This window comes from Labeo rohita, chromosome 5 (genome assembly GCF_022985175.1).
Source record: "Labeo rohita strain BAU-BD-2019 chromosome 5, IGBB_LRoh.1.0, whole genome shotgun sequence".
NCBI lineage: Eukaryota > Metazoa > Chordata > Actinopteri > Cypriniformes > Cyprinidae > Labeo > Labeo rohita.
In genome coordinates, this window is record NC_066873.1 from 35752489 (window position 1) to 35765108 (window position 12620).

Consider the following 12620-nt stretch of genomic DNA (forward strand, 5'->3'; position numbering starts at 1 on the left):
TGCTGTTAAAAAATAAAAATGTATCATGATTAAAAACAAAACAAAACAAAAAAAAACTTAAGCAACACAACCATTTTCAACACTTTAAATAATAAGAAATGTTTCTCGAGCCACAAATGGAGACTGAAGTAATGAAAATTCAGCTTTGCTATCGCAGGAATAAATTACACTTTAAAATATATTAAAATTGAAATTGAAGATTTTACTTTTTTTTTTTTTTCATTGAATAAATGCAGCCTTTATAACAAGGCACAATGCTCACAAAAACACTAAATCTTACTGGGTATATAAAACTATAGTATATAAAACTATACTTTTAGTCAAATTAATTATTAAATTATTATTTTTACACAATTTTATTTATTTATTCCATTTTCTATGGAAGCCCGTTTCCACCACTGGATAAAAAACAAAAAAAAAACAAAAAAACAAAAAAGGTAACTGCGACTTTATCATCTCACAATTCAGACTTTTACATCTTGCATTTCAGACTTTTTTTTCCCAGAATTGTGAGATACAAACTCACAATTGAAAGAATTGTGAGATATATTTTGTCAGAATATATTTCGTCAGAATTGTGAGATATAAACTCACAATTACCAGTTATAAATATCATAATTTCGAGACATAAACTCACAATTCTGAAAAATAAACTCACAATCCTGACTTTTTTTTCAGAATTGCGAGTTTATATCTCGCAATTCAAAATTGGACTTTATTACTCGCAGTTGTGAGTTTATATCTCAATTCTGAGAAAAAAAATCTGCAATGTAAGACATAATCTTGCAAATACGAGAAAAAAAGTCTGAATTGTGAGATAAACTCACATTTGCAGGAAAAAAAGTTTTATTGGCAAATGTATATCATGCAATTCTGAGAACGAAATGTCAGAATTGTGAGTTTAATTCTCACAATTCTCACTTTATAGCTCACAATTGTGATTGTATCACGTGATTCTGAGGAAAAAAAAAAAGTGTCAGAATTGTGAGTTAAGATCTATCAAGTTTGTCTTGCAATTCTGACTTCACAATTGTGACTTTATAACACACAATTCAAAATCGGACTTTATAACTCGCAACTGCAAATGTATTTCATGCAATTCTGAGGGAAAAAAAAAGTCAGAATTGAGTTTCTATCTCGCAATTCTCAATTTATAACTCACAACTGTGACTTTATATCACACAATTCTGAGGAAAAAAATGTCCGAATTGTGAGTTTAGATCTGTCAATTCTGACTTCATAACTCACAATTGTAAGTTTATATCACACAATTCTGGGGAAAAAAAATGTCTGAATTGTAAGTTTAGATCTATCAATTCTGACTTTATAATTCGCAATTGTGAGTTTATATCTTATTGGAATTTATAACTTGCGATTGCAATTAAGTTTAATCTCACTATGACTTTATATCATGCAATTCTGAATTTATTTCTCGCAATTGCAAGTTTATATCATGCAAAAAAATGTCAGAATTGTTTATATCTTTCAGTTCTGACTCAGTTGTGAGAGTACTGTATGTCACGCAATTCTGTGAAAAAGTCAGAATTACGAGTTTATGTCTCAATCTTTGTATCACGCAATTCTGAGAAAAAAAGAATCATGAGATAAAGTGTCACAATAACCTTTTTTTTTTATTCAGTGGTGGAACTACCATAGTTTTCCCCTTCATTTCTATATTTCTGCATTTAATTCTAGAGAGAGAGGTAGAGAGACTGTTTCTAGCCCTTCAAAGAGTCAAGGATGAACAAATCCCACCTCTGTCAGGTCGAACATTTTCCTTGGGGGTGATCCTGATGCCCATACCATTTTGAACTGCAAGAAGGAAAGGTTCAATTTAAAAATATATGAGTCTTGCAAATGTCAAATAATTTATACAGATTGTGTGACCATGTGCAACGGTTGATAAAAGTCAGCCACTGAACATGTATGCAAGTGCATGTATCTCACCCTGAGCATGTTGTGTTGTCACAAACGCCTTGATAAGAGCATCTGTGGTTTGTGTATATAGGGAGAGGGCATAACGCAGCGACGACAGCTCAGGGCTCTTCTCCAGGTACACTTTTTTTAAACCGTTCCCACCAGCATGGAAGAAGAGCTACCCAGTAGCAGGTTAAAGAGAGAGAGAGAGAGATAATTACCACGAATTTCCTTCTGCAAAAGTTGCTACTGTTCACCGTAACTTATTTTGTCTGACCACATAATTACGTGCGAAAAGTCAAGCCTGTGGTGAGCAGCTCTCTCAGACTGTTTCAAATTCTCTCTCCTTCCCACATGCTTCAATGACGCACCGATCGCAAGAACCCAAACACTCAGTGTGCAATGTGTTGACTTGGTGTGACAGTTCTGTTTTTAAGCAGACAGCCAACACTTTAACGTGTTGTAACTCAGCGGGCATGCTATATCCACCAACACACCTTGATTGAATCCAGTGCCGCCTCCATGATCACACACTGCCTTGGTGACAAGCTCTTTGGCTCCACCCCTCCCTATAATAAAAGAGAAGCATTAACCACACCCGCTGCCTTAGGATATACATTATAACTTTGAAGTATTAATGGTTAATACCTTTAGCTTAGACAGTTCCTTAGCAGCAGTAAGAAGTTGAGCTCCCTGTAATAGAAAAAAAAAATGAAAAACAATATTTCAAACTTCTGTCTGCAAGTATTGGCTGAAAAACATGATATTTTTAAAATGCTAAATGTCAAAAGTGTGTTAACCACAGAAAGGCTATTATGGTCATGTTGTCTCTAGATCAAATATAAGCCTAATCCTATGCAAACATTCACTTCCTAGACATTTTTAATCAGCAACTTGCCATAAGCAGCGCAAATGCCATCTCAATTTAAAAATAGCTTTAAAAACACTGCATTCTGACAAATTAGACCACAAGTTACCACCAGTTAGAAAATGGCTGCCACAAAATAAAAATAAAAATAAGCTTAAAAAATATATATTTTATATAATATTTTAAATATATTTTACATTTTAATAATATTTTTAAATATTTTTAAATTTAAAAAATATTTTAAAATAAAATAAAATAAATCTCTTTTTTTGGCACACTGAGGAAATTTCATTCAGATTTATGAAATTATAATTTTCTTAATCAGTCACATCTCTTTTCTCAACCTCTTTTTTGCAAATGCAAAATGCTACAGTAAAAATGTAAAAAAATAAAAACTGAAAATGAGGAGGGAAGTAAGGAAAGTGAAAGTGGAAAATTATGCAGTTATTGTGCTTTCATGACTGATCATCACTGTCACATCTGATTGCTTGAGTACTGTACTCATTGCTATCACTAAATATTAACTAACACTGACGATTAAAATGATAATTAAAAAAAAAAAAAAAAAATGATAATGACCATTTTGTGCTAGTAAAACTGCATATGTGTGACCCTGGACCACAAAACCAGTCATTTATACATCATCTGCATGCTGAAATTAGCTTTCCATCGATGTGTGGTTTGTTAGGAAAGGACAATATTTGGCAGAGATGCAATTATTTGAAAATCTAGAATCTGAAGGTGCAAAAACAAAAAGAAAAAAAAAAAAAAAAATCTAAATATTGAGAAAATCGCCTTTAAAGTTGTCCAAATGAAACTGTTAGCAATGCACATTGCTAATCAAAAATTTGATACATTTACGGAAGGAAATGTACAAAATATCTTCATGGAACATGATCTTTACTTAATATCCTAATGTTGTTTGGCAAAAAATAAAAAATAAAAAAATAAAAAAATGGACCCATACAATGTATTTTTGGCTATTGCTATAAATATACCCATGCTACTTTTGTGGTCCAGGGTCACATATGCTGTTCTGAGAGCAGGGACAGAGAATCATAGTACTGTTTGTCCTAAATTTAGTTTTTAGGTGTCTAACACTACAGATCATGTGTGTGTCCTGTAAAATAACTCACTATACTGTCGCTGCTCTGAGGTAACACAATCGTTTTCTCCATGCAGATCAGAACATTCCTCCAGAGGTCCTTTAGCACACGCTTCAACACGGTCTTGTCACATATGTCTGCAAAGATGCTGAGGCTGCAACACATCGCAAACAGACATGTGTCTGTACATATTACATTTGGAATTCTGGGGAATTTCCATGGGGAATTTGTGAGATATAATACAATTCAAGCTGATGACAGGTTATTATTCCACATTTCTCAGCTCTCGTTTAGAATGCCAAGTGTGAAATAGGCAGAAACAGAAACAGGCACACATGGAGACCTTCAGTGTGGCAAAATATGACAACTGATTTGAAACTGAAGGAAGTTGAGTTGAACTGACTTTGTGTCGAGGAACTCCATAAGCGGCCGCAGTGCGTTGTCTGCATCAGCCTCCGCTGTGTTACGAGTGTTCTGATTCAGAGGTCCTTTAATCTGATACAGGATCTCCGCCATTTGACGCACACATGCATTTATGCGGGCCAGGAAACTATATGCATACAGAAAGAGCGAGAAGGAGACAGGAATGGTAAAAGGATAAAGAAAAAAAATTGCATAATTCAATCACTTGAAATTAGGTCAACAAATAAACACAGTTTGACAGTGATAAAGACACTATTTTATTATTACAGAGTAGGGCTGTAGCTATCGATTATTTTAGTAATCAAGTATTCTACCGATTATTCTATCAATTAATCGAGTAATTGGATAAGAAGTCATTTTTCTTTATTAAAGAGCATGCACGGAAACACAATGTTCCGCGCGTAGTTACAGTAAATGGACTAAACGAAGCCGATGATTTTTTTGTATTCGAGTTACTCGAGGAATCGTTTCAGCCTTATTACAGAGCACACTGCACTTTAAAAATCGACACATATTAGAAATGTGGGGCAGAGAGGAGCAATAACAATGTACAGTATGTGGAAAATATTTTTTTTTCACCTTTCACCTTAAACTGCGTAAACAATTACACCAAATACACAAAATAATGTTCTTTTTAACAACATCATATGACCTCTTTAAAAATTATGCTTAGGGCTGGGTAAATACAAAAATTAATAAAGAAGAAGAAGAAGAAGAAGAAGAAGAAGAAGAAGAAGAAGAAGAAGAAGAAGAAGAAGAAGAAGAAGAAGAAGAAGAAGAAGAAGAAGAAGAAGAAGAAGAAGAAGAAGAAGAAGTTTTAAATGATTCTCATTTTTACAAAACTATATTGATTCTTAAAATCCCAAGAATTTATTAGCCTGTTTTTTTAGTTAATGAACGGAACATTGTAGCGCACCTCTAATATAATAAATCACAATAAGCTTTGTGCTTGGTTACTTTTGATATGAAACAAAGTCTCAGATTTCATATTCTTTCCTTTTTATTACAATATTCAAACAATAATTGCTGTAGCACCTCAGTTTAAGAGAAGCGGGAGAACTGATCTCCTTCTCTTTAATACCAGTTTCAGCATGAAATAAACATGAATGAACATCCAAAGGCCAAAATGAAGAGTTGCTAAATATGCACCATATAACATATTCATTACAGTTTTTACTGTTCTTTATGTTAATAAATCTGTAAAGCTTTTATAACATCCTCCATATGTTTATATTTCAGAAAGAAAATAGTAGAAATATAATTATGTAATATTTTTAACAATTTCAATCATTTAAACTATTATAAAGTATTATACTTTAATATTATAAAAACTTGAAAAACGTTACATTTATAAAAAATTGAGTGTAATTTAAGTGTTTGTATACAAATCAGTTAATTTTAGTCTTTAATATTATAGTAACGTAGACTCATATATATTTTACAGCATTAGTTAAGAGATTTTTTCGTGAGAAAATTTACCATGTACTGTACCTGATGTATATCCAAAATAATCGATACTGAATCGAAATAAGAATCGAATCGCAAACCCAGCCCTAAACATGTTTATATAGTATTAATTTATATTGTTCATAGATGCATTCAAAGTGCATCAAAATAACCAAAACAAATCCAAAGAATAGTAATTTTCTGAAAGAGATATTATGACAAAGGTGACATTTACAAGCCGAACACACAGAAAGATTGTAATAATGATATACAGATGAAATTCAGCCTCAGAAAATTAAGTTTACCTCTTCGCAAACATGCCACTCAGGTTATCCAGAACAGAATTAAGCTTCCCTTGCAGGTCATTGAGGATATCCGCAGCCTCTGAGTCGAGCTGTCAAGAGTAACACATGCACACACGCGCACACACACACGGGAAGAAGTGTTAGTTTAATAGAAAATATCAAACTTAAACTAGGCAGAGGTGTGGAAAGGCAAGGAGAAGATGTAGAGGGGGGAAAAAATTCACCATGTCTGTTTGTCATGGTTCTGCAAGTGCATCAGCATCAGGGAAGTGAAACAAATTGAAAACATTCTCTGTTAAAGCCATTTTCAACGCTAAGAAAAGTCTTCAGCAATATATCTGTCAGATCCAACAACAGCTTAATTAAAGCAGGTATAAAAAAAATACCAAAACAAAGAATGGAGGAGTTATTATTTCATTCCAATAATGAACAATAGTAACATTTATTTATTCAGTTTAATGCTGCAGAGGAAGGACAATTAAAACACCACACAATATCGACAGTATAAGGGATGTAGATTTGGTTCTGGCAATCAGGATGGTAAAACAGAGAAAACTTTTAAGTAGGTTTTGTTTGCTTTCTGTCTTCTAGCCTATGGCTATTCAAAGACTGAAAGCACCAATTAAATTTTAAAGGGATAGTTCACCAAAAAATTAACGTTTTGTCATTAATTACTCACACTTATGTTGTTCCAAACCCAAAAGACCTTTGTTTATCTTCTGAACACAAATTAAGATAATTTGGATGAAATCCGAGAGCTTACTGCATAGACAACAATGCAACTGACACGGTCAAGGACCAGAAAGGTAGTAAGGACATTGTTAAAATAGTCCATGTGACATCAGTGGTTCAACCGTAATTTTATCAAGCCATGAAAATGCTTTTTGTGCACAAAGAAAACAAAAAAATAACAATGTTATGTAATAATTCCCTCAATTTCGTGTCTTCTCTTCTGTAAACGTGGTAATTACATTGCTGTCTATGCAGGGTCAGAAAAGATTCAAAGATGAAAGGTCTTACAGGTTTGGAACAACATGAGGGTGAGTAATTAAGAATTTTCATTTTTGAAACTATCTCTTTAAAAATATAGAACAACAGCATCTTTATCCATACAAGAACGTGGCCCCAACAAAAAGTATTTGGACACTTGAACCACAATTTAAACATACGTTGTTATAGAAAAACAACTGATATACTTTAATTTGGACACTTTCTGGTTGTAAAATTTAGTGCAAATTAGCATTTTTAATTGTGGATTAAGTGAACAGTACTTATGGACTTGCACTGAGGCCAGTGGATGCACAGAACTGATCATAAATGCATGTTTGTCTGGACGTCTTTGCACTATGCTATCATGGTGATAGGGAAAGTCTCAGGAGGAGGGAAGAGATAGCCAGGCTTCTAGCAAAACAACATGACAGAGTCTCGCTCGCACATACACACACTCACATACACCCATGATGATTATCGCACCTTTTTTGTGTCGACTGTTGCCTCTTTCTACCAAGGGACAGAGTGAAAATAACACAGGGAAACAAAAGAAAAGGCACAGAGAGAAAAATGATACAGCTGAGCAAATCCTCAATGGCACAAATGCTTCTGAATGTTAGAATTGAGATAAATACAGGAATGTTAAAGCTTAAACTGCAAGGGAAACGCCACACACCTCTTTTTCCTCATCTTTGGGCTAAAGAAAAAATTGAATAAATAAAACGGGAAAAACATTCAAAGTCAAACTCAATTTTAGTCTGACAGATGTGAAATCTAATCTACTGTCTAAGTCACATTCACAAAATCAGTATTTGCCACTGACAACTGTATTTACTCATCACAGCAGACACAAAGTTAAATAAACTGAGTACAACAGCAACTGGATCTGAAAGCTCCAGATGACACACATGAATAAAAATGTGTGTCTTAGTGGCTATCATATAGTGTAATGTGTATTAGGTGACTGACAACTTGGTTAGCGTGATTATGTTTACACAGTGCTGGTTTGTGAATGCAGTTTGATATTTTGAATGTATTTTAAAATGTAATTTATTCCTGTGAGGGAAAAGCTACGTTTTCAGCAGCCATTTCTCCCGTTTGCATCCTTGCTGAATGAAGCATTAATTTTTAATTAAAGAAAGACTTCACACATTACATAATCACATTGGAAAGATCACGCCTGACTTAGCTGGAAGTACCGACCCAGTGTTTACAAAGTGAACGTGCAAAGAAAGTCAAACACCCTTTACAAAAAAAAAAAAAAAAAAAAAAAGGTAAAACAACGATGTTGGATGATTTTTAAGTTGGAGGACAAAATTAGATGGAGTTTTTCACTCTACCCTACCCTTTTGAACCAGAGTACGCAGACGAAGAACTAACCACACAAGTGCTTTCCACCATGATCTATGAAATCACAGAAGTGCATTGCAGAGGTAGTGCAAGACGAGAATTTGTGGTTAGAAAGTATAGAATTTTTAATCATTTTAGAAAACGACCAATTGTTTCGCTAGATAAGACCCGTATTTCTGGCTGGGATTGTGTAGAGCCCTTTGAAGCTGTTTTCAAACTGCAATTTGGACCTTCAGTATGTTGGTTCCCATTGAAGTCCACTATTTACACTTATTCCACTTAATTTCTTTTCAACTGAAGAAAGAAAAACATGAACATCTTACATGACATTGTGAGTAAATTATCAGGAAATTTTAATTCTGGAGTAAACTACTCCTTCAAAGACACTGTCCAAAAGACACAGACAAATTTATCTTTTGGTTGAATTATAATGATTTCCTAATTCAGAGTATGATTAAAGATTGTACACTACCAGTCAAAAGTTTTTGAACAGTAAGATTTTTAAAGGAGAAGTCCACTTCCAGAACAAAAATTGACAGGTAATGTACTCACCCCTTGTCATCCAAGATGTTCATGTCTTTCTTTTTTCAGCCATAAAAGAAATTAGGTTTTTTGAGGGAAACATTTCAGGATTTTCTCCATATAATGGACTGATATGATGCCCCGATTTTGAACTTCCAAAATTCAGTTTAAATGCGGCTTCAAACAATCCCAAATGCGGTTGTAAATCATCCCAGCCAAGGAAGAAGGGTATTATCTAGGGAAAATGATCGGTTATTTTTATAAAAATAATACAATTGTCTTGTCTTACTCTGCCTGAACTGTTTTTTTCCAGTTCATGACAGTTAGGGTTTGTTGAAAAACTCCCATCTCATGTTCTCCCTCAACTTCAAAATCGTCTTATATCGCTGTTTTACCTTTTTGTTTGTTAAGGGTGTTTGATCTTCTTTGCATGTTCACTTTGCAAAGACTGGGTCGGTACTTCTGCAGTGATGTAGGATGATTTTGAAATGATTTTTGAAGTTGAGGGAGAAATTACGATTGGAGTTTTTCAACATACCCTGTCGACATAACTGTCCTGAGGCAGAATACACAGGGTTCAGGGAGAGAAAGACAACATGAGCATTTAAGATTAAAAAGTATTTAAATTGTATTTTTTTAAATGAAAATAACCAATCGTTTGGCTAGATAAGACCCTTCTTCCTCGGTTTTACAACCGTATTTGGGATCGTTTGAAGCCGCATTTAAACTGCATTTTGGAAGTTCAAAATCGGGGCACCATATCAGTCCATTGTATGGAGAAAAATCCTGAAATGTTTTCCTCAAAAGACATAATTTCTTTACGGGCTGAAGAAAGAAAGACATGAACATCTTGAATGACAAGGGGGTGAGTACATTTTTTTGTAAATTTGTTTTCTGGAAGTGGACTTCTCCTTTAATGTTTTTGTAAAGTCTCTTCTTCTCACCAAGCCTGCATTTATTTGATTCAAAGTACAGTAAAACAGTACATTTTAAAATATTTTTACTTTTTAAAATAACTCACTAAATTCTATTTGAATATATTTTAAAATGTCATTTATTCCTAAGATTTCAAAGCTGAATTTTTAGCATCATTACTCCAGTCACATAATCCTTCAGATATCATTCTAATATTCGGATTTGCTGCTCAAAAAACATTTATTATTATTTTTATAATGTCGAAACCAGCTGAGTAGAATTTTTTCAGGTCTTTGATTTGCATAGAAAGTTCTGAAGAACATCATCATTTATCTAAAATAGAAATATTTTAAAACATTATCTTTATCATCACTTTTGATTAACTTAATCAAATCTAATTTAATTTTTAGCATCCTTGCTAAAAAAAAAAAAAAAAAAAAGTATTCATTTTTCTATAATTTATTCCCCATAAAAAAAATAAATAAATAAAAAAAAAACACTGAAGACTGGAGTAATGATGCTGAAAATGTAGCTTTGATCACAGGAATAAATTGCATATTCAAATAGAAAGCAGTTATTTTAAATAGTAAAAACATTTCACAATATTGCCGTTTTTGCTGAACTTTGGATCAAATAAATGCAGGCTTGGTGAGCAGAAGAGACTTCTTTAAAAATCTTACTGCTCCAAAACTTTTGACTCGTACTGTATTGGCTACTGAAAATATAATATTTTGAATAAGGATTGGTTTATTTTGCTGAAAAAAAATCAAAGTTTCAAGTCATTAAAATGATCCAAACTTCTTTATAAGTAGCAAAGTTGACCAGACTTCAATCAAAAGCCTGGCAGCACAAGACTACCTTAAACTACCCATAAAACACATGGATTGTCCTAATGAGTGTTTTAGATTTTGCTCTAGAAAAACACTCCAAGACAGCAGAAAAAACTTTAATAAGCATCTGCTACTGTGTTTACCAAAACAATGATTACTTATTCACTGACAACAGCTAAATCATATTATTTGCCTAAGGCACATCATTATTTAAGCTTTGAATTATGGATAATTGTTTTTATGTCACATCAGGGCACAAGAATCATATTCCACCTAAAAAACAAGACTCTCACAATGAGGTACTGGAACCCTGGGGACAGGATCACAGCCACACAGCTCACATCTCTCCTTCCCTTCAGATTTTATACACACACTTGCTCCTCACACTAATGAGACCTTGTTCTATCATGTTTCAGAAAGTACCACACACAGACACACACACACACACACACACCCACAGACGTGCATCAGCTTATTACCTCAGCTCCATCACCCACCTCTGTGGTCATGTTCTCATCCTTGAGACACAGAAACAAAATTACATTCAATATCACACAGAGTCCTGTTGATCCAGAGACTATGGGGCAATACTACCACAGACAAACTGTGTGTGTGTGTGTGTGTGTGTGTGTGTGTGTGTGCACACAAACCTCCTTCTCTTTGTCCTTCTTTTCCCCCTGATGCCAGAACATGGAAACAAACACATGAATCAAAAAAACATAGACATACACAAACAAACACACAAGATACAAACTATAAGCTCTTATATGCTGAATCTAAATGAGCACACGTAATGCATTATTCAATACATTAAAGGAAAAAAAAGCAAACATTTGCTAATTTAGTTGTTATAGCATAACATTAACATAATGAAGATGATCCTGTACCTGGAGCAGGAAGCAAAATGTGTTTACATTTTTAATGACTATGTAAAAATATACATAATATATGCATATTTAAAAATACTCATGTTCAAACGTTTGGGGTCAGTGAGATTTTTTAAAGTTTTTGAAAGATATCTCTCTATGATCACCAAGGCTGCATTTATTTAATTAAAAATAAATTACAAACAGTAATATTGTGAAATATTATTAGAATTTAAAATAACCGTTTTCTATTTTAATTGAATTTAAAATATAATTTATTCATATGACGGCAAAGCTGAATTTTGCAAACTGGTCTCACAACAAAAACGTACCTCTGGGAGCTTTTTTCGCAAGAACGCGAAATATGTATGGCCATGTACATTTCGTGACATATTCAATTTAAAATGTCCACTGGGTGGCACTAAAAGAGTGTTCGTTTTTTTCCCCCCAGAACAGGTGAACATACATATTAGAGATGGACCGATATTGGATTTTACCGATACCGATAACTTGGATACCGATTAATCGACCGATACTGGATACTGAACGGAAAAAAAAAAAAAAAAAAGTAGCTTACTAAACCATACTATGTAAATGAATAAAAATATTAGTATTAATTATATATTGATCATTACAGTTCAGTGTTTCCCCTGCCATTATATTAGTTTCCCCTACGGCACCCCCCGCCCCCCTTAAAGGTCAAATAAACTTTATTTTCTATATAGCGCCAGATCACAACAGAAGTCATTTAAGGTTACCTTTTGCTATAGAACAGGTCCATACCTTGTTCTTTTATTAAACAAATAAAATAGTCTTATGTTATTTATCTTATTTACACAACAGAATGTCATTTCTGTCTCTACGTGGACACGCGTCTACAATTTCTCCGTGAATACGCGGACGGGATCATGGAGTCCATTCATAAAAACGGATTTACTCTATAGCGCGGAATGCTAGAATTCATCAATTTCTGGATGAATAAATCAAAAGCAGGACTCTCACTTAATTTTCGAATCGCGGTATGGACTAGTGTCTGTGAATATTAAAATGCAAAAAGACGGTTTAAATATGAATCCTCCATG

General features: G+C 33.6%; 1 protein-coding gene across 1 annotated transcript in view; it reads right to left on the minus strand.

The window, feature by feature from the left end:
- LOC127165389 (uncharacterized) overlaps nt 1-12620 on the minus strand; it is a 95285-nt gene that overhangs the window by 3027 nt on the left and 79638 nt on the right. The window contains exons 32-42 of the mRNA XM_051109979.1: nt 11323-11349; nt 11170-11190; nt 7732-7752; nt 7539-7565; nt 6066-6154; nt 4295-4441; nt 3922-4045; nt 2566-2610; nt 2415-2486; nt 1948-2095; nt 1756-1812 (exon numbers count right to left, since the gene is read on the minus strand). Coding sequence (XP_050965936.1) covers nt 1756-1812; nt 1948-2095; nt 2415-2486; nt 2566-2610; nt 3922-4045; nt 4295-4441; nt 6066-6154; nt 7539-7565; nt 7732-7752; nt 11170-11190; nt 11323-11349 — 778 coding nt within the window. The remainder of the gene's footprint in view (nt 1-1755; nt 1813-1947; nt 2096-2414; nt 2487-2565; nt 2611-3921; nt 4046-4294; nt 4442-6065; nt 6155-7538; nt 7566-7731; nt 7753-11169; nt 11191-11322; nt 11350-12620) is intronic.